This window comes from Mustela nigripes, chromosome 4 (assembly GCF_022355385.1).
Source record: "Mustela nigripes isolate SB6536 chromosome 4, MUSNIG.SB6536, whole genome shotgun sequence".
Lineage (NCBI taxonomy): Eukaryota > Metazoa > Chordata > Mammalia > Carnivora > Mustelidae > Mustela > Mustela nigripes.
The window spans coordinates 116,240,445-116,268,040 of record NC_081560.1 but is presented as its reverse complement, the minus strand read 5'-3'; the positions used below and the strand labels follow the sequence as shown (position 1 = coordinate 116,268,040).

The 27,596-nt window shown below is 41.7% G+C and overlaps 1 protein-coding gene across 4 annotated transcripts in view; it reads left to right on the top strand.

Annotated features, from left to right (window-relative positions):
* Positions 1 to 1,159: 1,159 nt before the first annotated feature.
* The window catches only part of MTR (5-methyltetrahydrofolate-homocysteine methyltransferase), a 110,193-nt gene continuing 83,756 nt past the window's right edge, over positions 1,160 to 27,596 (top strand). For 3 of the 4 annotated variants that reach the window (XM_059397371.1, XM_059397368.1, XM_059397369.1), the window contains exons 1-9: positions 1,160 to 1,669; positions 5,097 to 5,311; positions 9,728 to 9,817; positions 12,103 to 12,172; positions 13,912 to 14,004; positions 15,385 to 15,491; positions 16,937 to 16,996; positions 17,722 to 17,816; positions 27,183 to 27,283. In XM_059397371.1, the coding sequence (XP_059253354.1) occupies positions 1,636 to 1,669; positions 5,097 to 5,311; positions 9,728 to 9,817; positions 12,103 to 12,172; positions 13,912 to 14,004; positions 15,385 to 15,491; positions 16,937 to 16,996; positions 17,722 to 17,816; positions 27,183 to 27,283 (865 nt within the window). In that variant the 5' untranslated portion in view covers positions 1,160 to 1,635. The remainder of the gene's footprint in view (positions 1,670 to 5,096; positions 5,312 to 9,727; positions 9,818 to 12,102; positions 12,173 to 13,911; positions 14,005 to 15,384; positions 15,492 to 16,936; positions 16,997 to 17,721; positions 17,817 to 27,182; positions 27,284 to 27,596) is intronic. The other variant, XM_059397370.1, reaches the window with a different exon arrangement.

Below are 27,596 nucleotides of genomic sequence, written 5' to 3'. Positions count from 1 at the left end.
CTCTCTCTCTCTCTCTCTGTCAAATATAAATCTAACAAAACAGAAACCTTGCAATCCGAACAAGATCTTCAACTCTTCAGGGCCATCCTCTCCCTCCCACATTCTTATTTGTTCTGTTCCCCCCCCCCCCCCTTGAGGTTTTTCATCTCCAAGTATGACCATTTTTGGTAAAGATGCAATATACCTGATTATCATAATTTTTTAGATATAAAAAATTGAGGTATAATTACATAATAAAATGAGAATGGCATACAAATGTGTACTTTAAAATAAAAAAATTAGTAAACTTCATAATTTGGTCTCAACTTTATTTTCCTAGATTCATTTGCTTTCCTCCTGTCTACCATGCTCACCCTTACAGAGCTTTTCTTTAATTTCTAAGTCTCTCGAGTGCTGTGTTCTGCTCAGGAAGTCTCTCCGCACTGGAGAGCTCCTACGTCAAGTCTCAGTTACTTCCTGGAAGCTTTGCTCCAACACCCTTGGAGCAATGCTTCTCTTTTGGCACAGTGTATGTGGTTCTCATTTTCCCCTGTTCAATTATTAGTTTTAGCTAGTTGTGAGTTCTTTCTCCAAGACAGAGGCGGGGGTGTGATGTAGCTTGTCTTTCCTTGCATTTGCCCCGTGTTTAGCCCAACGCATGATACATAGTTAAGTGTTCAATAAATTACACTGTCAATTAGTTGACAGTTAACACGCAGGTATGTACCTCAGAGTTTTCACAGCGCGTTGGCACGATCTCATTTTCCCCCTACAACAGGCTTATAAAACAGCAATTACGACCACCTTATCATTTCCTGCTTGTGAAGCCAAGAGACTCAGAGGTTATTTATCTTGCCCAGAGCCAGCCAGTAGCAAAACGTGGCTAGAACTTGGTCCCCCGACTCCAAATTCCCCGCTCTTGACACCACCACAGGTTGAAGCTAGCGCCAACTCCGCGCTACGACTTAAACTTGAGAGGCCTCGCCGGCCGCATTTCCGGATATCGGGCTTGGAGACGCGCCCAGTTTCCGCAGGGCATAACAGTTTGGGGCTCATTGAGTGCGTGGGACCTTGGACTACATCTCCCAGAGAGCCCCGGGGCAAACCCTCAGGTGACTGGTTGAAATGGATCCGCCAATACGGCGCGACGTGCTCGTACAGACCAATCATAGGCCGGAAGGGGCAGGGCCTCCCACGCAGAGGCTAGATTGAGCGGAGACGCTAGCAACGTTGTTAGATGTCCCAAAGCCCAAGGGGCCTGAGATCCTCGGTCTCGCGCCTCGGGCGCCACGGCGTCCTCCTTTTCGGGTCCAGTCCGCGCCTTTCCCGCGACCCGCTAGCCCCGCGCCGAGGACAGGCCGGGTGACCGGGAAGAAAGCACGTGCTGGAGCGTTGTAGCGGCCGAGGGCTCGTCTGTTATCGCCACGCCGCGCCCAGGTCGTGCGGGAGGTCCCCCGCGCGGCGTGTGGTGCGCGGAAGGCCCCGGGTGTCGCGGGCCCCGGGCCGCGGGCTCCGGGCTCCTCGGCGCCTCCGGCGACCTCGGCCCCTGAGGGCGGCTCTCGGGCGCTGGCTGGCGTCGCTCTTGGCCGTGTTCTCCTGTGCAGCGTGCGACTCCCCGGCTTCGCCCCTGGCCTGCGGAGGAGGAGACTCGGCGGCATGTCGCCCGCGCTGCCAGAGCTGACGCCTTCCGGTAACGCTGCCTCTAGCTCTCCGCGGTTGGGTTGTGTACTGAGCCCTGTTACGGGCTCCTAATCCCTGGGATAATTCTCCTCGCCTCCTGGAGGCGCGCCGCCAGGTTTCCCCGCGGGCGGGAGGGCGGCGGCTTTGAGCTGGCGGAGGTTCCACGTGCTTCTGCTGGGTTCCTTCCGCGCCTGCACCTCTTCCTCCCCAGGCAAGCGGACTCTCAGCAGCTACGAGGCACCCTCTCTCTGCGCGCGCCCGAGACCCCTCTTAATGTCCAAGTAACTTCGCTGTTGGGTACAACATACTTCAGCGGGGCGCAGTGGAAATTTGGCCAGAGTTAACGTTCTCAGTTCAATATTTATTGAGCACTTGCTGTGTTCACCCAAAGAAAGTTTCTGTGTTGCAAGGCGGATAAGGAAACCCAGAGAACGATTAAAACTTAAGGAAACGTTTCTTTTACCACATCAGGGTTAGAGCAGTCGTTCTGCACACTCCAGATTGCATAGAACCACTTTGTAAAATGAGCAGATCGTACGTCGTGATGGGGAGTAGTAATCTCAAGCCATTCTAATGATGGCTCTGACATTAATGTTGAGAAAAAACTAGGTTAGCTCAAGAGCTGACAGTAGTTTCAGTTTTATAATGAGATCGGTCTCTAAGGTCATCCTTGATTAAAATTTTTGGTCGAACATACCCATAAAAACACAGGAGGTATGAGGTAGGAAATGTAGAAAGAAGAGAACCAGTCCTAAGGACGGAGCAGTACCTGGGTGTGGGGGAATGAGGGTGTTCAGCATGGCAGGAGCTGAATACTGAATTCGTAACTCAGAAGGAAATTTATCAGAGGTGAGCTGGTGACCCTATTGATTCTAGGGTTCTGATATGGGACTGGTAAAATTGTTCTTGAAACCAGTGGAAATGTGACTGAGAAACATTTTATCACTCTTGGTATAAAAGAAGAGGTAGAGAGGCAGATCATACCATTCTTTGAATAATATCTCTGCCTCATGACTGCTTGCTTTCCTATTTAATTAAGAAGGGAAGCAACGTTGTTTGCCTTCATCTAAATATATCAACAGCAGAATGCATCAGCTAAATGGGGGCAATGTAGAGCTATATATTTTTGTTTCCTCTGTGAGAGTTGTTGGGTAGAATCTGCCCTGTTAAGAACGTGGTTAGTCAGGAGTAAACTGTACAGAATGTTCTGTATGCAATGAACTGAATATAGATAAATAGGAGGTTGTTTTGGTTATCATTGTTCTTCACGGAAGATCTCAGTGACTGCTCATCTTACCAAGTGAAAGAATTGTTAAGGTGACTTGCTCTTAGGAGAAGCTTCTGGAGGGGCAACGGTGATTAGAAGCCAGTGAAAGATAACCCCCTGTTGGAAAAGCTTGGGGAATACATCAGGATTAGAACAGTGAACACTTAAACGAACAAAGGAGGACCTCTAAAAGGGAAATCTTATCCCCTACAGGGTCAATAAGCATGTGGATGATGTAGAAGCAGGGAATTTTTAAGGGCCTCAGTTGGGGGGAGTTTTGTCTTCAATGCATGCAATTCCCATTTTATTATGTCCCCTTTTATCTCATTTTCTGTTCACAGTTCTCATGGTCTCACAGGTGGCCTGGTTTCCATATTGCCATGTATTTGTATGTTTCCTTGTACTCTAGTGTGTGTACTTACTTTTAATTTATGTAAGTAGTATCTTGGTAGTTGATGATTGCTGAACTTTTCACTCAGTATCCCACCATTATCATATAGCAGTGTGGTGTTCCCCACAAATGCCTACCACATTTTTTTTTAATTTTTAATTTTTTATTTTTTATAAACATGTATTTTTATCCCCAGGGGTACAGGTCTGTGAATAGCCAGGTTTACACACTTCACAGCACTCACCAAAGCACATACCCTCCCCAATGTCCATAATCCCACCCCCTTCTCCCAACCCCCCTCCCCCCAGCAACCCTCAGTTTGTTTTGTGAGATTAAGAGTCACTTATGGTTTGTCTCCCTCCGGATCCCATCTTGTTTCATTTATTCTTCTCCTACCCACTTAAGCCCCCATCACTGCTTCCTCATATCAGGGAGATCATGTCTACCACATTTTACTTGGACATTTCCCAACATTGTCTCCAACGTGCCACTCCTACTAACATCCCCTTCTGTGTTCCCGGTGGATCAACCTGAGATTTTGTTTGGGAAATATACCCAGGATTGAGGTTGCTGGGTTTTCTGCATGCTTACTTTTTACCAAGTTCTGCTAGGCTGCTCTCCAGAATGGCTCTGTCCAGCAGGCATACTGGAGGGTGCAGATTTCTTTGGCATTATCCCGTTTTCTAATTATTGGCCATCTATTGGGTGCAAATGGGTATCATCTTGTTTTAATTCACATCCAGTCGCTAATGAGCTTGAGCATCTCTTTATATAGGTGCTGAGTATTATTTTCTTCTTCCTTGACTTGACTATTTGTATCTTTTTAGGAGTTCCTTGTACATTATAGGTGTTAGTCCCTTTCAGTTTGAGACATTGCAGAATCCGCCTCCAATCCATAATCTGTTTGTTAATTTTGTCTATGGTAACTTTGATTTCATAGGAATTCTTAGTTTTTATGGAATCACGTTCGTTCTTTTTTTTTTTTTTTTTTAATATTACGTTGTAGTTGGGCTTTTTGAGTCTTAAGTCTTTCCCTATTCCAAGCAATGGAGATACTCTATATTTTACTCTTCCTTTTTTATGGAATATAGTTTTATGGTATATTTTGATATTTAGTGGGCCAAAGTTAATTTAGCATTTTCTGGGACTTCAGTCTTCCATGCAGAGTATAGAATATGTTTGTCAGATTTCTAATAAAAAGTCAGATGTTTTATTTAGGGTCTCTAAAAACAGCTTTGATCTCTTGCATATATGATGACTCCTTTCACAAGATCTCAAAATTTGTATATGTGGGAGCTAGGTTGTTTCACAGTAACAACTGTATTAAAGACTGAAAATAGTTTCTGTTTCTGGACTGAAAAGTGAATACAGTAGAGACCCTCTGGAAAAAATGCTTAGACTTTTTATGAAAATGGGAGGAGGAATGGAGGCATGTGCCACTGTCAGAGCTGCTGAGGGTACAGAAGTGCTCTTCCCTAAGGACAGAGAGAGAAAGAGCTTGAGCCAAGCTGTAAGAGGATTATGAGGTGGAGGGCGGGATGAGTTTTGGAGCTTTGGGTAGAAGACTTATACTGACTGGGTTAGGTCGAATTTCCTACAGAAGGAGAAGGATTTGGAGCTAAAAGAGAGCAGGTTTGGGACGGCATACGTGGGCTGTGGTGAGGATAGCCAAGAAAAGCTGAACCAGTCAGTGTCCTTGAGGCTTTTAGTAGTTCTTATAAACCCGCATGCAACTTTTCCCTGGGGTTTTGAAAGTCGGATTTTTCACTTTCTTTAAAGCAGGTGTGAAGAAAAGCCTGCAGGATGAGATTGAAGCCATTCTGCGGGAGAGGATCATGGTGCTGGATGGAGGGATGGGGACCATGATCCAGCGGCATAAGCTAAGTGAAGAAGACTTCCGAGGTCACGAATTTCAAGATCATGCCAGGTCCCTAAAAGGCAACAATGACATTTTAAGTATAACTCAACCCAATGTCATTTACCAGATCCATAAGGTACAGTACTGCCATGCCTCCTGTTCTCATGCCATTATTCTGTAAGCCTCTTCGTATATCGAGGGCTCTGGAGGGTACAGAAGAAAGAGGTGATTCATTCACCAAGACGACTTTGGGCACTGAAGAAAGGAAAGGCCTCGCACTGCGATGAGCATTCAGGATAAGGAGGTGAGAAAGGTAGTTTTCCTGCCTTTGCGGCAGTTAAATGAAAGGCCATAGAAATCCTGGACAAATTGGGCTTTTCACATACACTGCTTCACCTGAGTCACCACAGCAGCCCCGATAAAGTAAAACCAAAAAGGTGGTCGTTATTCTTATTTTGTGGATTTAGAAGTTGTGGCTCACAGAGGGTAAAGAACTTGTCTGACGTTTGGGAGCTTCCTGACATGAAATCCCATGCTCTTTCATTCCATTTTTCTGCCTCCAATAAAAATGGTTAGCCAGCATGAATCAGGAACAAGTAACTGGGGGCAGTAGATTTTTAAAATTTAGAAAGAAACATAGAGTGAAATTGTTTGGTAGGTCATCGCCAGAATTTCATAAAATTACAACCAGAAGAGATACTGAGGTGATTGAATCTATTTTCCTGGTCTGGATTCAACTGGAAGGATAAGACATATTTGCCAGTGAAGTGAGAAAGTTTTATTTTCTGGAGAAGGGCATTGTTACAGATGTTTCAGTCTCTTAAGGGGAAAAAAGTCATCTAAACAAATCATTTTGTGATTAAGGGTCCCAACGAGAATGGAAGGGATCATTCTGTTGTGTGGTCAAGACTTGTTCTAGGTTAATTGCAGAATGGCGTTCATGTGAGGAAAGCTAAGAATGCCTTTCCTTTGCTCATAGTGGGAATTCCAGGTACCAGAAGATTTAAAATTGATCCTTAAAAAAGTATGGTTCTGCAAGAAGAATGGTAACTAAATTTTTCTGCGAGGCCTTGAGAGTAGTTAAATCCTATTATAAAATCTAGTCTGTTGTAGATTGGGAATATCATCATGGATATGAATGGCCTCGTATGGTTACAAATACACTTTTCAAAAATTTTATTTATTTATTTATTTATTAGAGAGAGCATAAACGGGAAGCAGCAGGCGGAGGGAGAGGGAGAAGTAGGCTCCTCGCTGATCAAGGAGTCTGTTATTGGGCTCGATCCTAGGACACAGCAATCATGACCGGAGTGGAAGGCAGTTGCTTACTCGACTGAGCCACCGAGGTGTCCCATAAATAGACTTCTTAAAATGCAGCTGTTGAAATCACATGCACTGTCATGCCTGTAGCTTCATCATTATTGTTCCTATGGATTACCGCTAGATTATAAGATGCTGCAGGGCAAGCAGCTTATAATTATGCCTCTTTTTTCACTACTGAAGCCCTACTGCCTAGAACGTTATCTCCCACATAGGAAGTGCTCAATAAATATTTGTTAGAGGAAAGATTCCTTGCCCTAGATGTTAGGTAGGCATCTAGATGGGAGAACGAGGTTCCCATGAGAGGTCTGTGGAGTGGAAATGGCTATAAGTACAACAAAGTGTGCCAGGGTGTCCCATTTATGGGGGTGCATTTACTAGCCAGACATGTGGAGAGCATGTTGTGTTCATGGATGAAGAGGGGAAACAGACCAGGCTTTTTTTCACATGTGGCTATTTCTAGTGGAGCCAGTGACCATAGATCAGATCCTCTGGTGTATAATTTTAACGGAATGTCCAAGTTGTATTTGTAACGTAGGTGCCTGGCGGTGAGCTGCTTTGGTTGTAGCGTGAATGCCTGACATTGAGCTTTTGGTTGCCAAGATCCCCATTTCAGGGGACACCCGTCTCAATTAAACATGGTGCTGCTACTCGCTGAACTGGATACCTGATGGCCCTCACCCATGAGTTATGCTCTTGGGGAGCTCTGGACGAGCCCAACAACTGCCTGGCCCCATTTTTCCCTTTCCATACCCTGGTTCCCATTCTTATGTTTTAAATTTGGCAATAAAGAGTGAAACTGTGAAACCCTAGGTGCCCCATCCCTATACCCCCAGAAAGGCAGAACCCTATGTCTGTGCTTACTCCCCTGCCCATATGCCCCCCGCCCCTTGAAGTGTGGCCCTGGGCATGTCTGTACCCTCCAGGACTTGTGAGTAACACAGTTTTCTCCCTGATGTTCCCTATGGTTTTAGCTGAGATGCCATGAGGGCTGGTGCCCCCACACCTTGGGCTTCACCCAGGAAAATGTTTGTGGGAGCTTGCCACCAGGATACCGGTGAACGCCACAGGCAGTCCTTGCCCACAGCATCGCCCCACGAAACACAATTCAGAACCTCTGTTAGCCTCTAAAAATGCTGTCCTTCCTGGCCTACTTTCCTCCTGACAGCTTGCTCTGTGAGGAGTGGAGAAATTCAGTAGCTTGACTCAGGTCATAACGTTTTTGGGTTTTTTTGCTTTTTGTTTTTTTTAAAGATTTTATTTATTTATTTGACAGAGATCACAAGTAGGCAGAGAGGGGGAAACAGGCTCCCCATGAGCGGAGAGCCTGATGTGGGGCTCGATCCCAGGACCCTGTGTTCGACCTGAGCCTAGGGCAGAGGCCTAACCCACTGAGACACCCAGGTGCCCCAGATCACATGTTTTTTAAATTGGCAGGAATAGGATTGGAATTGAGGGATGTCCTGCCTGGAGTCCAGGAGTGGGATATTGAGCTAGGAGAAGAGGCATAGGGAGAGGGTGAAGAGCTAGAAGAAACACCTTCTAAACTGTATATTATGGAAATTTTCAAATCTACACCAAATTGGAAAAAACTATGAACTGAGAAATTTTTTTGCTAACTGTAAAGACAGTACATGTTTATTGTTTAAATAAAAAAGATAATATAGAAAACCATAAAGGAGAAAATCAAAATCAGGAGATATGAATCCAAGACTAACTATTAATCACATATTTTAATTTATATTTTAAACTAGTTTTTATACTGGGATTTTAAAAATTAAATTTTAATTGTATTCATACTGTTGTATGATTTGCATTTTTATCTGTATATAGGAGCATTAAATATTCTCAAACATGGTTTAATAACTACATGATATAACCTACATATATTACTTAACTAATTTACTTATTCCTAGGCATTAATGTTGTTTCCAATTTTTCTTGCTCTTTTTTGAAAAATTTAATTTGCTCTCATAAGATAAGACCCATAGATTGAGAATAAATTCACTTTTTTTTTTTTTTAAAGACTTTATTTATTTGACAGAGAGAGAAATCACAAGTAGGCAGAGCAGCAGGCAGAGAGAGGAGAAGCAGGCTCCCTGCTCAGCAGGAAGCCCAGTGCAGGGCTCCATCCCAGGACCCTGAGATCATGACCTGAGCCGAAGGCAGAAGCTTAACCCACTGAGCCATCCAGGCGCCCCGAGAATAAATTCATTTTTGACCACTATTCCAAATTTCTGTTTTTTCTCTCCTAAGATAACAACTTACTTATATATGTCTTTCCACATCAATTTGCTACGCATTTATGTATATATGAATTATGTATATGCGAAAACGTGTACTGTTGTGTACATGTATGCTTTAAACCTAATGTGTCGTGTTTTACATATCAGTCAGTTTTGCTTTCTACTCAAGCCTATTTTTGGAGATCTTTCCATGTCAATATCAGTCGCTATACACAGTGTTTTTAGCCTTCACAAAGCATGTTATCAAATGGATACATTCTAGCTTATTTGTTTTTTTTTCCAACTGGTGGATATTTAGGATGTTTGTGACTTACTACAACTGAGAAATTCACTTCCCAGCTCTTTGTCAAGAGTGTGTATCAGTTAGGGAGGGGGTGGGTTTGTTCACTGTTGGGAAAAATCAAGGGAGTTGAGAGATTCCAGAGTGTTCCTCAGATTGAAGCTGAGGAAGTGTTGTCCCTGAAGAGTGAAATGGGGAAGGTGAGTTTCAAACCAGGTGGACAGGAAGGCACCGAGAGCCTCCGGGTTCTAGAAGGAATGCCCATCTGGCTCAGAGGGACCTGCAGAGAGGGACTGAAACAATCATGGGCAGAACTGGGCTCTCAGAGATACAGCCATCGCCGGTGGGAATCAAACTGTGCTGAGGCTGGAGATCGCCCTCCTGGGCCAGAACTTGTGTCATCACACAGCCACCCTGTGGGGTTGCGTTCTGGTACTTTCCGTGAGGAAACTAAAACTTGGGGTTTAAGGAACTTCATTCCATTCACCCAGCTTAGCATGTGAACTGTGTCCAAATCGAGCTCTGTGTTTGTTTACACCTCTGTCAAATCCTTGTATCTTTTTGCGTCTCTGGGCTCCAGGGCAGTGCCTGTGCTTAGTGGGTGGTCACATGGTGTTTGGGGTGGTGGTGACGAGCAGAAGTGTTTATTGCGGGGGGACAGGGCCTCTGAAACCCCGAGCACTGATGTTGCTATCTCTTATTGCAGGATTACTTGCTGGCTGGGGCAGATATCATTGAAACAAACACTTTCAGCAGCACTAGCATTGCCCAAGCTGACTATGGCCTCGAACACTTGGTAAGAATGCCATTGTTCCTCGTAACTAAGATCTTCCTGAATGCTTTCTGCCTTGACAGTTGCTAGTGAGAAAACCAGCCGAAGCTGCAGAGTACAGCTGATGCCTCGCTGTCTGTCGCTTGTGGTCAGACTGGGAAGACGCTTTGAATCTTTTCTGCTTCTGAACACAGCAGACTATTCATTTCCTAACTGGTGTCTTTTATGGGCCAGTAATCAAGTAAAAATGATACTTATTATGCAGTGGTTGCTGATAAAGGCACAGTGATTGGCTGTGTGGGCACCCTTTTTCTGCCCTGCATGGCAGATTTGGTTCTTTTTTTTAAATCATGGCAAAACACATGTAATGTAAAATTGACCATCTTAGCCATTTTTATGTACGGTTCAGTGGGATTAGATACATTCATCTTACTGGGCAACCATTGCCACCGTCCATCTCCAGAACTCTTGTCATCTTGTAGAAGTGAAGGTCTGTACCCATTACATTCAGTAGTAACTCCCTGTTCTTCCCTAACCTCTCTGGACCCCGAAAACCACCATTGTACTTTCTCTATGAATTTGTCTCCTCTAGGTATTCCATGTAAGTGGAATCATACAGTTTTTGTCCTTTTATGACTCTTAGCTTAATGTTTTCAAGGTTCACTCATGTCGTAGCAAGTGTCAGAATTTTCTTTTTAAAGTTGAATAATGTTCCCCTGTACGTACGTATATGTGTGTATATATATGTGTATGTATATATATATGTATATATACACATATATATACATATATATATTACATTTTGTTTATCCATTCATTCATTCATTAGGGACACTTGGGTTGATTCCACCTTTTTGTTATTGCGAACAGTGCTGCTGTGAACATGCATGTACAGCTAATCTGTTTGTATCCCTGCTCTCATTTCCTTTGATTACATGCTCAGAAGTGGAATTGCTGATTATATACTCAGAAGTGGTGATTTTGTTTCATTTTCTGAGAAACCGCCATACTGTTTTCCACAGTGGCCGCACCATTTTATATTCCCACCAACAGTGTGCAAGCATCCCAAGTTTTCTACGGCTTTCTCGACACTTGGTGTCTTCTGTTTATGGGGGGTTTTGTTTTGTTTTGTTGATAGTAGCCACCCTAATGGGTGTGTGGTGAAGGATCTGGTTTCTTTTTAATCAAGATGATGCTCCTTTTTCAGATTTTGTAAAATGTGGAATGATGGGGGTACATAGTAGATGCTGCCGTACCCACGTCTGTGTGGGATTTTTCCAGACGCATGCCTCTGTTTTCATGTAGCACTGATTGCTCTCCTGCTGTTGGGACTTTGTGAGATCTTGTGTCTTTTGGGTTATCAAGAGCAAATCATTAGTTTTGTGTGACTTAGGGCAGGAGTTGACAAACTTTTTCTATAAAGGGCCGGGTAAGTAAATATTTTAGGCTCTGTGGGCCGTAAACAGCAACTACTTGATTCTGTTATTATAGTACAAGAGCAGCAGTAAACAGTATGTAAATGAATGATGTTGATTATATCCCAGTAAAACTTGATTTATAAAACTGGCCCAGGCTAGATTTGCCCTAGGACGTATAGAGTTTGCCAACCCCTATTTTAGAATACTCTGGTTTCTTAATTACTAAATAATGAAGATCCACAGCACGTAAGATCTGAGAAGGGCTCATGAAGGCCACAAATCTGGGACCTTCTAACCTGGTCTGGGAAAGATTTTGGAAGGCCCATGAACCTCTTTATATTGTAGCATTACTTTGTGTGTTCGTGCATACTTTTTATTTCCTACTGGGGGGGTTCATGGCCCTTTACCAAGTTCTAAAGAGGTTAGTAATCTGCAAAAAGCTCAGAGGCCCTGAGTACAACACCCCTACAGCAAAGGGAGTCAGAGCTCGGAGAAGCTGCTAAGGGAATGGCCCAGGCAGGCACTGAGAGAGCTGGGCCTCGAATCCTGGCTCCTATCTCTGAAACCTGCGCTTCGTCTGTTCTTATGCTTTCTCAAATTTGCAGAGCATTTAACTGCATCAGCTTATTCTTTGATGTCCCAGATGGCCAAGAGATCACCCTTTGTTATTGGTTAGCTCATGGCTATGAGAGGAAGCTCAGAGCAGTTCTCAAGGACTCTTAGCTCTCCTGCTGCCTTCATGGCTGGGCCAGCTGAGAGGCCTTCTCAGACCTCCTGTTAATTCTGTCTACATTTCCTTACTGAGTAAAACTGGCTTTTATAAGGTCACGAGTCCCTGGTTTATGGGACGGAGGGGAATAAGCCCCCGCTAATGTTTGCATTCATGTGTAGGCCTACCAGATGAACAGATGCTCCGCGGGGGTGGCCAGAAAGGCAGCCGAGGAGGTGTCCCTCCAGACAGGTAAGGAATGTCTGCAAGGATGACTCCTTTGAGATTCGCAGGTGTCACGTGCTGTCTTTATTGTGCTTTTCCCTTCTGTGACAAGTGGCCCCCAGCAGCCTGCAGATACTGTTTTGTACTTGTGGGTAGGTGACTTCTTTGCAGTTTCATAATCAAGCCCTCCAGAGCCTCTATGATTTGATTCTATCCCTGTGGGCCTTGGGCTCAGGGTTTACTCTGTGTTTAGTGCGGGCTCTAGCTTCACTTTGTAGCTCTAGCTACTTTGTATATTTATGGTTTTAGCTTCTTTGGGTATTTACAGCCAAGCTGATCATTCTCCTTTTGGAAGCACATTACTAGGTAGTTCACGTGTTCTGGTTATTTTGATAAACATTAAGATATTTGATCTTACCCAATAAAGCTAGCCTCATCCTTGTGATTGGCTCATGCAGGTGAACAGTATAATCCACATCCTATCCCTAATGTCCTTGAAGGCTCTGTGCAGCCTGCCCAGGACTGTGGCATGCGATTCAGGCTTGCTGGGATGTGAAAAGCGGCCTCTTGAAATAACTAACCCCCTGGCTGGCTGCCATAGCGTGACTTCGGTGCCAGCGGGTGGGGAGGCTCTGAGGGAGGGAATGGAATAGAAGAAATATGTGGAGCCCCTTAAGATTTGGAAATGTAAAATTATTGCCAGCGGGAGAAAATATAAAGGGGAATTGCTAGGAAATGAGATACAGCATATTAATGAAGACTGAAGCGGTTTGTGGGAACTCTGCTTCTGGGAGGTAGTCTTTAAATCCATGGACATGCAGAGACCATTACCCCAACAGAGTCACAGGTCAGAGAATATGAAACCAGCGAAAGCAGGGAAAGAGAAGGACATTTTTCTTACACGCATATTATTGTTCAGCTCTGGGAAAGGTAACCTGTTCGAAGGCTGGGTTATCAACTCATTGGTAGTCTTCTGTTAAACTGTAAATCGTGACCCAGGTTACTGAGTAGTTACCGTCATCAGTGTACCCCCAGCTTTGGTTATGCTGTGTGGATGAACCCAACCTTGGAGGCTCTTTTGGAAGCACCTGGACTCCAGCCCAGAGGAAAGGTTATCAAAGAATTATTCAAAGAGTGCTTACAGTAAGATTTGATCTGTTTCATACTTGAATTTTAGGCTTTATAATTGCTAATCCTGATTTAATAGTCCCTCCCGCCCCCCCCAGGGAAGGGCCTGCAGCATGATACTGGGGAACATTTCAAGTTGAATGCTACCGTGAGGAGCTTTTCTAGAATCTGTGTTGAGTTCAGGTTCTTGGAGATACCTTAAGAGGAAGGGGAGGTAATTGATCCAAACATGACTGTGGAGATAGAAAAGGGTTAGTTACTGAAACGCTTTGAAGCCAGATAGGTGAGAATTTGGAGTCTTTCGGATCAGCTTGGCAATCACCTGTACACATCCCTCTATTTCAGAATTTTCCCAGTGAGGTCGGGGATAGCTCCCATCCTCAGATACTCATTTATAGTCAAATCTGTGCATTGTCTCACCGAGTGTAATCAAGATTATGAAGAGCTTCTTGTTGGTCCAGGAGAGGTCAAGTTTGTTGTCAAACGAATTAAGAAAATAACTTGAACTTTTGTATTTAAGAGTTGTGGATAAAGAATTAGAGACTTGTGATCTAGGGGAAAATCTTTTAGCCTGTAGAGTCACAACAAAAAGGTCAAGCTGTTCAGAGATTTTTACACTTCTTTTTCTTTTCCCAAAGGAATTAAGAGATTTGTGGCAGGAGCTCTGGGTCCAACTAATAAGACACTGTCGGTGTCCCCGTCTGTGGAGAGACCAGATTACAGAAACATTAGTAAGTATTGTAAATAGTCTTTGAGCCCCTCTAAGTATGTCTGTGTTTCAATGATCTTAAAATCTGTACAATGGGATAACAGGCACTTCCTCAGGGTTATTGTGGCTTAATGGACATAAAGGGCTTGTAACAGTGCCTGAAATGTAGTAAACATCTAAATAAAAAGTCAAATCTTGTTATTATTACTACTATTCTTATTTCAAATGTACATGGTACTGTGATCATGCTTCTTTATCAGCTGAGAAAATAAAACTAATCAAGAGAAAGCTTTAAACTGAGAAGTTGAGCAAATATGGACACCAGGCCTTGGTCTATTATAGAGCAGCCCACTAGGTCCCCGTTTTATGTCAGAAAGTGCTCCAAACTATATAAATGTACTGGCATTGTTGACGTTATAAACTAGCGTACATAAACATACTCACATTGAGATTTTATGAAAAACCTAAGCATCTAAGTCAATTTCTTAAGCATGGAGACAATGAAATACAAAAAGAATTAAACTTAGCTGAGTAGTACTGATACTTTGTATAGTGAAGAATATTGTGTAGGTGGCAAGTTCAGGCAAGTATGGTTTGTAGGTTTTTGGTTATAGAACTTTCCATGTGGTGATGTCATAGTTCTTCACCAGAGGTTGCTCATACTGTGCTTATGCTTGGTCGAGGCTTGACTGGGAGGGGATAAGTTTTCCTTTTTCTTGTGCTTTATACAGCAAGCGTGAAGGTAGTATTGGGTTTTTCTGTTGAATATCCAAGCTTTTTTCTTTTTTCATTGGGAGGTAAATGGCGAGAGGGCTGACCTCTCAAATGGAAATGGACAACTCAAGATGTTTCTAGTAAAAATTGTACCCTGGAATGATTGAACACTTTAGATTCAGACTGAAATTGCCCTATAAGGCAGGTTTTCTCTCTAGCAGGAGTGAAGTCCACAGGACTGAAGCCCTTTATCACTGCAAGTGTGAGAGGATGTGACTAGACCCACCGTGTTTCTAAGTCCGGGTGACATGGTTCTCTCCTTGTTTCTCACACTCATCCCTTAACTGACTGATTAAGACCATCCCTGGGAAGAATGATCTACTTTAAAGGTGTTGACAGTAAGGTATGGGGCTCATGAAACCACGCACCTTCCTGCCTCCTCACTTACTTCTTGACTCGTACAGGGCAAATGGAGGTTGTGTGGCAAGTGTTCAGGAGTGTTCAGTCTACAGGTTTAATTAACATCGCTGCCCCATTTCTTTATTTGGTTTCTCACAAAAGGTGATATCCTTAAATCAAGCATTAGAAACCAGCAGTAGTTGACAGGTGCTAGGCCTGAAGACAGCATGTCCTGGCCATTGAGAGGATTTTGGTGACTGACGCCTTGGATGTGCTTTATTTTTTACAGCATTTGATGAGCTCGTTGAAGCATACAGAGAGCAGGCCAAAGGGCTTCTGGATGGTGGAGTTGATGTCTTACTCATTGAGACTATTTTTGATACTGCCAATGCCAAGGTGAGTTGAGGGAGATGAGAGGGACAGCCAGGGTGGGGGCTGTGAGGATCCCCAGTGGGGCAAGAAGACAGACCATCGCAGCCATTGTCAAAGTTACATGAAAGTCTTCTGTTCCATTCTGTTTTTGAGCATTTCTAGTTAAGGCCAGTGGGATGAGAAAAAAACTCAAAAGATTATCTTTTTAGCTTTCAAAAACACTTTTTTTTAAAATTATGAAAGTAAATACACATATAGCTGTTAGGTGCACGTATGCAGATATAGTAAATACATATAGATGGTTCTAAATTTAGAAGGTACATAAATGTAGGGAGTGAAAAGTAAATATCGTTTCTTCTCCTATTCCCTGGGCGTCCAGGTCTTTCCTGGGACACCTGTTACAGTGTGGGGGGTTCCTGAGAGAGATGCTACACAGGTATAAAAAAGTGCAACATAGCATTGTTTTGATTATTGAGGGACAGGTTGTCCCCATGATGTGTCTGTAATTTATTTTGGAGTAAGGAATGTGGTAGAGTTCTAACTAGGTACTCTTTTGCTCTAAGGTTTACCTAGTTGTCTTAACATCATCTATTAAATATCCTGCCATTTTCCAGTGACAGGAATTGTATACCACCCTAAATTCGGAAGTGCGTCTGGGTAGAATTTATTCCAGTCATCTGTCTGATGTCACACTCCCATCCTGCTATTTTCTGTAGCGTTATGATTAAAATACATCCTGAATAACTGGTAGGCTTTCATGAGCCTCTCCCCGCCACACTGTTTTTCCCCCAGAATTTACCTGGCTATTCTTCCTCATTTATTTTTCCGTCAGATCTTTGGGATCAACTGGGCTAGTTCTAAAAATAAAATAAAATAAAATTCTCATATTGTTGAGTTAGTAACTTTCAATGCAAAAGAACCCCCCCCATCCCCAAGAAGGTATACATTAAGGGCAAGTTGCATTCCAACTACAGCAAATTATGAAAATGTGCACATCTTGGAATCAGGAAATACAGTGATCAAAAGAAGGAGATGTTCCCTAGAACCTAATGCAGCTTGGGCGTGCGCTGAGTTACTTGGCATTAGTGCCTGCACAGTTCACTCTGAGCTCACTGCGTGCCCTTCATTTCTGTACCCCGCTGTATCTACGAGGATGGGGACGGCGCAGGCATTCGTATTTATCTCTTTTTAGTTTTGACTGGGAGAAGGAAGAAAGAGCAGAGCTCTTGAGCTCTTCTTTGGAGGAAATACTAGTTCATAGGTAAACTCTGAGGCAGCATGTTTCGTTTCCATAGGTACCATGTGCGACTTGAGATGGGGTGTTGGGATCGGGGATTGTACCTTATAGGGAGGATGTGCTTCCTCCCCAGGGAATGCGACGTTGCTCTCATCTAGAGAGGCTTTGGAAAAGGGAACATTCTGGGGACACAGTCTCTCAGGAACAAAGATGTTCTTTTAATCCCTGACAGGCAGCCTTGTTCGCACTCCAGACACTTTTTGAAGAGGAGTATCCCCCTCGACCTATCTTTGTAAGTTCTCAAATTTGCATGATGATTTTTGTCTTTTATTAATACTGTCATTTTGAGGGTAGGGTTTTTATTTTCCTGGCATAGGAGAACTATCTTTAGTATCTTTAAGGAACCACCCACTTCGGCTTCCTCTGTTCACCTTCCTCCTACCAGTGCAGTCTCAGCTCAGGAGATGGGAAGAAGGTGAACCCAGAAGGCAGGCCACTGGAATTGAAGCCTGGCTGAGTTGGTCCCCCAAAGTCAAAGGCTTTGGGACTCCCTCTGAGAGGGGCCCTGGGAGAGGTGGGCTTGCATGCTGACCCAAGTTTCCAGATCGGATGGCACCAGCCTACAAGTAGGCAGACCCCTGGGGGAGTCCCAAGATTGCTTGGTGAGAAAAGACTAGAATCAAATCAGGGGGTCTTAGATGAACCAGGGATCATAACTAGGACAGCCTGAGGTCTCTGGGAAAGCCTTCTGGGTGGGACTGGATGTGTCAATTCCAAAGCTGTGTTGGTCATTCTTTTGCCTCAGTGACTTCCCCTGTTTTTTATGTGATGGCTTCATGACTCATCCCCGCAATCCCCTTGCCCCTGTCCTTTCTGACCATGATGAAAAGTGCTTCCTGTGTGAGAGCTCCACACTCCCCTTCCTCATAAAGGAACAGTGCACTCATTTTATTTCACTCTCATGAACCGTGTTCTTAATTTGAGCCTCCTTTGACCGAGTTCACTTTGTTAATTCAGATTTCAGGGACAATTATTGATAAAAGTGGGCGAACTCTTTCTGGACAGACGGGAGAAGCATTTGTCATCAGCGTGTCTCATGCAGACCCACTCTGGTAAGTGATCATTCTTTCCTTGACCCCATTCCTTCTAGAGCGACCTTTTCTCATGGCTTCAAAAATCACTCCTGCATATTTCTGCTGAGCCATCCGCATGGGATGTTGGATTTCTAGAAAGTACATTCTGAATTCCCTTCAGGGCATCAGAAGGTCAGTTTGAGGGGCTGGGCAAGTGCTCCTACCCCTTGGATCAGGCATGTGGTTGGCTCTTTCTCTGTAAATGTGCCTCTCATAGTTTAAGGAAGTGCTTGGCTCAGCAGCAGCTCTGCACAGACAGTGTTTCTCTTCCTAGGGCAGGGCTCTGCAAAGTGTTTTCAGTCACTGCTTATGAAACAAACAGTAGCAGTCCAGCTTGGAATAATGTAGGCATTCTAAAGCTCAGATTCTCATCTTTTAAAATTAACCTGGCTTTGGGACGCCTGGATGACTCAGTTAAGCGTCTTACTCCTAGTTTTGGCTCAAGTCATGGTCTCAAGGTACTGGGATTGAGCCCTGAGTCGGGCTCCATGCTCAGCACAGAGTCTGCTTGAGATTCTTTCCCTCCCTTTCCTTCTGCCTCTCCTGCTCATGCTTACATGCTCTCTCTTTCTCTCTCACAATAAAAAAAAAAAAAGGTAAATCTTTAAAAATAAATTAACCTGGCTTTTATTTTCTACTTTAAAATATCTCCCCATTTTTCTTATCAGAAATGTTTTGTGTTCCCCGCCCCCCCCTAGCTAAGATTTTATTTGTTTATTTATTTGCTAGAGAGAGCAAGAGTACACGCAGGCTTCCCGCTGAGCAAGGAGCCCGATGTGGGACTTGATCCCACAACTGTGGGACCATGATCTGAGCTGAAGTCAGACACTTAACTGACTGAGCCACCCAGGTGGCCCTCTTAACAAAAATGTTTTAAATTACATACCGTGAGTGAAATGGAACCTCCAAGAGTATATACTGCTTTTACAGTATGTACTGTGCCTTTTCCACACATGTAGTGAGCTTTCCCAGAGCCATCTCTTCATCATCTCTATGTCTCTAGTGCTTTATCGAGTCCTTGGCTTGTCAGGTGGCTGCAGTAAATGTTTAACAGGAAAACTGAAGATAGGAAAATGTAGGGGTCTCTAGTTTACTTTCAGATTTTTTTGTCTTTCCTCAGATATTTAGACCATTCCTCCTTTCATTCTACTACTCTCCTCCCACCCCCTTTACTGAGTCTTAATTTGTGATCTGATTGGGGCCCCTAGATGTGCAGATGAAACCCCTGCATCTCCCCAAATGTCTTGTGGCTCTTCAGTTCACTGACTGTTCCAGAGGACGTCCTTAGAGGATGTTCTCCCAGCCCCTGCCTCACCTTTGGGATCCAAGGATGATTTTTGTGGAGTTTTAAAAATTGAAACTTCTGTTCTTTAAGCAAACTTGCAGTGAATTCTAACTTTTGACCCACACAGTGGTTCATTTTTTCTTTTTATTGTTATCCTATATTTTATTCTGTTCTTCAACATTCATCTGTGCCCATTCACAGAGAGATATATCTGGTCTCCTATTTGTTAGGAATCTTACAGACCAAAGGGGCAAATAGGCAGATGCAAGGCAGCCCAAGAACTCGAGAATTGTATCAGGTCCTAATTATAGTTTTCCAGGTTCAGAACTCTGAGGAGTGCCTACTGTTTTCTTTCTAGTTTAGTACTAAGAGTCGAACTCAGTATAGAGGAGTCGTGTTAACAAATATATGATAATTAAAATATGTGTCTATGCACATATATGTGTGTATATAAACAGGTAGTGTGTAGCAAAGTGAGTGTGTAAGAAACTGTTGTTTACTGATTGTGATTCTTGCAAACTGTACATATGTTCACAAAATATAGAACCTTTGTAGTAGTAGTAGTAGTAGTATTAATTCATTGAGCTTTAATTGAAATCCTACTCTGTGCCCTGGAATATGGGCAAATGGGAAACAGTCCACACTAGGAGAAATACGTAATTAAATTAAAATATAAAATATCAACTGCTCTGCAGAGGTGTGAACACAAATCTGGCCAGACAGACGGAGTAATGGTGTCCTTGTGATATTCAAGGCTGGCTTTGTCGAGAAGGTGACACTTGAACTGGTTTGTGAAGCATGAGTCAGAGTCCATTAGGCAGAGGCAGATGGATGTCTCAGAATGAGCAGCAGCAGGGGCAGGGCTGCATTTTTCTGAAACATTTTCATATATCTGATGTCACTCCCACTTGACCCTCACTGCTGACTGGGCATTGTTTTCTCATGCCGCAGGTGAGGACCCGAAGCCCACCTCACTATTGGACCAGATGAGTTAGGATTGGAACGAAGTTTAGAAAAAGTCTAGGATCCTTTCTAATGAGAATGTCATGATTTAAAAAAATTTTTAGCTTATTACCTGGTGTTGCGTGTGGATGACAGTGCAAGATTTAAAAAAAAAAAAAAAAAGAGTTAAAGCATTCTGAATGGAGACTGGTGCAACCGAACAGGTCTATTCAAGGTCTGTAACTTAGTTCTGCACAGGACCTGGGAATCTTTTTTTTGTTTTTTTTTTTTTTTAATGGAGGTATAACTGACTTAAACTACTATATGAGTTTCAAGTGTATAGCATAGTGGTTTGACACTTGTGTACATTGCAAAATGATTGCCACGGTAAATCTAGTTATCGCCTATCACCATACGAAGTTAACACAGTATTACTCACTGTGTTCCCCAAGCTGTATGTGACGTCCCAGGGATGTCCCAGTGTTTTGTAACTGGAAGTTCCTGCTTCTTGATTTGCACACATGTCATTTCCACCGTACACCCCTCCCCGTGGCAACTGTTGTCTGTTCTTTATGCCTGTGAGTGTGGGTTTCCTTTTTTGTTTTTTTTAAATTCTTTGTGTAAGTCGAATCATGTGATCTTTCTCTTTCTTATTTCACTTAGCATCATACCCTCATTGGCTGTTGTAAGTAATGCTGCAGGGAACATAGGGATACATGTATTTTTTTTTTTTTTCCCTTTGGGTAGATGCTGAGTAGTGGGACTGCTGGAACATATGGTATTTCTGTCTTGAATTTTTTTGGAACCTTCCTACTATTTCCTGTAGCAACTGCATCAGTTTGCATTCCTACCAACAGTGCACAAGGGCTGCCTTTTCTCCACATCCTCACCAACACTTGTTGTTTCTTGTCCTTTTGCTGCTGGCAGATCTGACAAGGTGTCAGGTGATCTCTCATCGTGGGTCTGATTTCGATTTCCCTGATGAGGAGCAGTGTTGAGCTTCTTTTCATGGGCTTGTTGGTTATCTGCGTATCTTCTTTGGAAAAATATGCATTCTGATGTTCTGTCCATTTCTTAATTGGATTTTCTTGTTTTTACTGGGTTGCATGAGTTCTTAATATATTTGGGATATCCGCCTCTTACCAGATAGATGATTTGCATGTCATCTGTGCGCCAGGGCCCTGCTGATCTTCTCTGTACCACTCTCGCTGAAGCAAGCCCCTGGTGCATGATTTCCAGATACCTTCTCCCATTCCGCAGGCTGTGTTTTAGTTTTGCTGATTGTTTCCTTTAGTGTGCAGAAGCTTTTCAGCTTGATGTGGTCTCAGTTGTTTTTCATTTTTGTTTCCTTTGTCTTTGGAATCAGATCCCCCAAAAAACATTACTAAGATGGATATCAGGGAGCTTGCCGCTTATGTTTTCTCTCGGGAGTTCTGTGGTTTCTGTTTTTACATTTAAGTCTTTAATCCATTTTGAGTTTGTTTTTGGTCTGGTGTAAGAGAGGGATCCAGTTTCACTCTTTTTGCATGTAGCTTTCCAGTTTTCCCAACACCATTTATTGAAGAGACTCTCCTTTCCCCAGTGTATATTCTTGCCTCTCTTGTTGTAAATTAATTGATTGCATATGTGTGGGTTGATTTCTGGGCTCTCTTTTCTTCTCTTGATCTGAGTGTCTTGTTTTTAGGCCAATAACATACTATTTTGATGACTTAGAGTATGTAGTATGATCGGAAATCCAGGCATGTTATATCTCCAGGTTTCTTTTTTTCCCCTCAAGATTGTTTTGACTTTAAGTATCTTTTGTGGTTCCATATAAATTTTAGAATTATTTTTTCTAGTTCTATGAAAAGTGGATATTGGAATTTTGATACAGATTGCCCTGTAGATTGCTGTGGAATCTATACATTGCTTTGGGTACCGTGGACATTTTCACAGTATTCTTTTATTCCATGAGCATGGATATCTTCTGTTTCTTTGTGTCATCTTCAGTTTTCTTAGTGTCTTCCAGTTTCAGTGTACAGGGTTTTCACCTCTTGGTTAAATTTATTCCTAGGTATTTTATTCTTTTTGATGCAATAGTATGGGATTGTTTTCTTAATTTTTCTTTCTGATGGTTTGCTATTAGTGTATAGAAATGCAATGGATTTTTTTTTTTTTTGTATGTGATTTTTGTGTCCTACAACTTTACTGAATTCATTTATTAGTTCTAGCAATTTTTTTTTTTAGTGGAAGCCTTCAGGGTTTTCTGTATATTGTATGATACCATCTACAAATAGTGTGTTTTACTTCTTTCCAATTAGAATGCCTTTTATTTCTTTTTGCCTAGTTTCCTCAGCTAGAACTTCAGATACCATGTTGAATTAAAGTGGGGGAGTGGGCATCCTTGTCTTTCCTGGTCTTAGAAGGAAAGCTTTAGTCTTTCACCATTGACTGTGATATTAGCTGTAGGTTTGCCACATAATGGTTTTTATAATCTTGAGGTATGTTCCCTCTATACCCTCTCTGTTGAGAGTTAACATAAGTAGATGTTGAATTCTGGCAGATGCTTTTTCTACATCTTTTTGAGATGATTGTATGAGTTCCACGTTTCATTCTGCTCACACAGTGTATTACACTGGCTGACTTGCAGATGTTGGACCATCCTTGCATCCCTGGAATAAATCCCGCTTGATCATAATGTATGATTCTTTTAGTGTTGTCGAGTTTGGTTTGCTAATATTTTGTTGAGGATTTTTGCATCTGTGTTCAGGGATATTGGCCTGTAATTTTCTTTTTTGGGGCTATCCTTGTCTGGTTTTGGTATCAGGCTAGTATTGACCTCTTAAGGAGGTTTGGAAGCGTTTCTTCCTCATCAGTATTTTGAAAGGGTTTGAGAAGGGTAGATATTAACATTTTCTTTGAATGTTTTGGTAGAATTCATGAGTGAAGGCTTCTGTCCTGGACTTTTGTTTTTGGTGAGGTTTTTGATTACTGTTTCAGTCTCCTTATTAGTAATTGATCTATTGAGATTTTCTGTTTCTTGGTGATTTAGTCTTGGAAGGTTGTAAGTTTCTGGGAATTTCTCCATTTCTTGTAGATTCAGTTTGTTGGCATACAATTATTCGTAATAGTCTCTTACGATTTTTGTATTTCTGTGGTATCAGTTGTAACTTCTCTGCTTTCATTTCTCATTTTATTTATTTGAGCCTTCTCCTTTTTTCTTAATGAGTTTAGCTGAAGGTTTGTCAGTTTCATTTATCTTTTCAAAGAACCAGCTCTTAGTTTCATTGACCTTTTCTATTTGTCTTTTTAGTCTCTATTTTCATTATTTTATTTTATTTTTTAAAAGATTTATTTGTTTTAGAGAGAGAGAGAGTGCACACAAGCAGGGGGAGGGGCAGAGGGAGAGGAAGAGAATCTCAAGCCGACTTGGACTCCCTGCTGAATGCAGAGCCTGGTGATGTGGGGCTTGATCTCAGCACTCTGAGATCCTGACTTGAGCCGAAAGCAAGAAGAGTTGGCTTCTTAACCCACTGAGCCACCCAGGTACCCTGTCTATTTCATTTATTATTACTCCGAACTTTATTATTCCCTTCCTTCTGCTATCTTTGGGCTTCATTTATTCTTACTCTAGTTCCTCTGGTGTAAAGTTAAATGTTCATTTATTTCTCTTGTTTCTTGAGGTTGACCTCTGTTACTCTGAACTTTCAGAGTGTCACTTGGGCGGTCTCCCACAGATTTTGGTGTGTCGTATTAAAAGTTTTCACATGTCTCTAGGTATTTTTTTAAATTTCTCTTTTGATTTCTTCTGTGACTCAGCAGTTGTTCAGTAATCGGTTTCATCTCTACATATTTGTAATTTTACTAGTTTTTTTCCCCTATAATTAATTTCTAGTTTTACTAGTTTTTTTTTTCTATAATTAATTTCTAGTTTTATACTATTATGGTTGGAAAAGATGCTTGGTTTGATTTCAGTCATCTTTAATTTTAATTTTTGAGACTTCTTTTGTGGCCTAATGTGTTAAAGGGAATGTTTGTGTACACTTGAGAAGAACATGTGTTCTGCTGCTTTTGGTTGGAAAGTTCTGTATCTATCAGTTAAGTCCATTGGTCTAATGTGTCATATTAAGGCCAGTGTTTCCTTATTGATTTTCTGTCTGGATGATCACCATTGACGAAAGTGGTGTGCTAAAGTCCCCTGTTGTCCTGTTGCTGTCAATTTCTCCCTTTAGGTCTGTTAATAATTGTTTTATATGTTATTTTGCTCCACATTAGGTGCATATAGATTTATTGTTGAATTTTAAGAAATTTTTATGGTTTGGCTATCATTTCTTTATCAAATATGTGTTTTGCAAATAGTTTCTCCCAATCTGTGGCTTGTCTTCCCAAGCTTTTAACAGTATGTGTCTTTCATTGAGCCGAAGTAGTTGATTTTAGTGAAGTCCAGCTCATCAGTTTTTTCTTTCATTGATCCTGCTTTCAATGTTTTATCTATAAATTCATTGCAAAACTCTTGGGCCTCCTAAGTCTTCTCCTGTGTTATCTTTTTTTCTTCCAAGTTTTTCTTTAAATTCCAGTTAGTATAGTAAGTATAATATTAAATGTTTCAGGCTATGTTATCGTTTTATTTATCTTGTATCTTTAATAGTTTTGCAGCTTATATTTAGGTCTGGGATCCATTTTGAGTTAATTTTTGTGAAAGGTGTAAGGTCTGTGTCTTATTGAATTTTTTAAAATGTGAATGTCCATTTCTTGCAGCACTGTTTGCAGAGAAGAAGGTCCTGTGTTGGCTTCCCTTTGCTCCTTTGTCAAAGATCAGTTGACTGTATTTGTGTGTTTCTTTTTCTAGACTCTCTGCTTCATTCCATTGATCTGTTTGTCTCTTCTTACACTGATACCATTGATTACTTTAGCTTTTAGTGTCAGTCCTTCAACTTTGTTCTTTTCCTTCAATATTGGATTAGGTACTCTGGGTTGTTTGCCTGTTCATATACACACTAGAATCTGTTTGTTGATAGCTACAAAATAACTGGCTAGAAATTTCATTGGGTATGTGTGAATGAATATATATATATGTGTGTGTGTATGTATATTCATACATACCCCCCCCACACACATATTTTCATGGAATATATATTGATGAATTCATGGAATGTATATATTCCATGAATAGGAAGACTCAGTATTATTAAGCTGGCATCTTAATAATACTGAGTCTTGGGGTGCCTGGGTGGCTCAGTGGGTTAAGCCTCTGCCTTGGGCTCAGGTCATGATCCCTGGGTCCTGGGATTGAGCCCTGCACTGGGCTCTCTGCTCATTGGGGAGCCTGCTTCCTCCCCTCTCTCTCTCTCTCTGCCTACTTGTGATCTCTGTCAAATAAAATGTTAAAAAAAAATTTTTTTTCCTTTAAAAAAAAAAACTGAGTCTTCCTATTCATGGCTATGGATTATCTATTTACCTATTTAAATTTGCTTTGATTTCTTTCTTCAGAGTTTTGTTGTTTTATAGTATTCTTCAGGTAGATCATGTACATATTTTGTTAGAATTATACCCCACTATTTCATTTGTTTTGATGCCAGTGTAAATGGTATCATGTTTTTAATTTCTAATTTCAGTAGCTAATGTTTGGGATAGAGGTAAACAATTGACTTTTGTATATTAACTTTGTCTTTTGCAACCTTGCTTTCAGTGCTTTATTAGTTCCAAGAATTTTTTGGTTGATTCTTTGGGATTTTCTATATCTTACCTATGAACAAAGATGGTTTTATATCTTCCTTTTCAGTCTGTGTACCTTGTATTTTCCTTCTCTTCTTGAATTAGCCAGGACTTTTAGTATTATGTCCATTAGAGTTGAAAAGAGACATCCTGTGTTTTGTTCCCTGTCTTATGGGGAGAGCATCTAGTTTTACATCATTAAGTTATCATGTCAGCTCTTGGTTTTCTGGATATTCTTTTTGGATATTCTTGGATATTATTATTTTTTTTAAAAGATTTTATTTATTTATTTGACAGACGGAGATCACACAGAAGCAGACAAAGAGAGAGGAGGAAGCAGGCTCCCTGTAGATATTCTTTATCAAGTTGAGGAAGTTCTCCTCTATTCCTATTTTGCTGAGAGTTTTTAATCATAAATGGGTGTTGTGTGTATTTGTTAAATAAACTTTATTTTGGGATAATTTCAGATTTATAGAAAAGTTGCAAAAATAGTAGAGAGAATTTCCATATACTCTTCATCTAGTTTTCCCTAATGTTAGCACTTATGTAACTATGGTTCTTTTGTCAAAAATAAGAATAGTAATATTATTAACTAAATGCCAGACTTTATTCAGATTTCAAATATTTCCACAATTGCTGTTTTTTCTGCCTCAGGATCTAATATAGCATACCACATTGCACTTAGGAATCATAGTAAAAGAGAAAGATTAAAATATAAAAAACTAAAAAATCACATAGTCTAGTAGCTTCCTAGTTAATTTTCTGAATTCTTACAGGGCCCCCACTGAGAGTGGTATTGGAGGGGTTTCAGGCCCTCCGCTCTACAAACTTCTATTAGAGCAGCTCTGCTTGGATCCGTTTGATTTGAGCCCATAATAAGTTTCATTTGCAAAGCGAAACTTGGTTTTGTAGATATACCAGCTTAATTTATAAGAGGATAAATTTTAAGTCCAACGTCACCTTGCAAGTCAGCTACAGAGCAAGGACTACTCAGTCTTGGGTCTTCTGGGCTCCCAGAGTGGCTTCCAGGTATCCTCACTGTGTCTTCTCTTCTACATCCCTGATTTTCCTTTTTCCTTCTCTTTAAGTATTACTTTCAGATCAGATGTCTGTTAGCATTGGTAGTTGGCTGACATTTCTGTTTACCAGTATACCGGTAATCGACTGTGATCTTCTTCAAGGAGAAAGGCATGGTCCTTAGCTGTAAGATCATCTGACATTGCAGACATGGACAGAAACATTCAGAGCTTCAGGGAACTTCAGTGAAATGGCTTTGACTGTATCCGAATAAAGGTGCTAAAGCTAAAGTAGATGTATTATCTGCTTTGTTTTAAATATAGCCATTTCTTTATTGTAATGTTTGATATACATAAATACCTTGTATACAAGATGGTATTCCTGATACCTTCTTATTGTTTTTACAGCATTGGATTAAACTGTGCTCTGGGTGCAGCTGAAATGAGACCTTTTATTGAAACAATTGGGAAATGTACAACAGCCTATGTCCTCTGTTATCCCAATGCAGGTGTGTATTTCTAGGGGATTGCACGTGGGGATATCCAAATACACCGGACAGGGGTGGGGAGGGTTAAAAGAGTTTGGCTGAAAGAGTTGACTTTGCAGGTCTTGGTACATAGTTGAAATTCAGTGGCCATTTTTTAAATGAAGAGTGCTTGCCTCTAGACTTGAAGGAACAATGTGACTCACCCTGAAAGCTGCAGGATTGGATAGAACTTTGGGGGATGAAGCGCAGTTACAGAGCCTTGCTTTGGGTGACAGTGTTGGCCCTGTGAACAGAGCCAAAGGGTTGAGTGCCAAGAAGGGGAGGGGGGACCCTC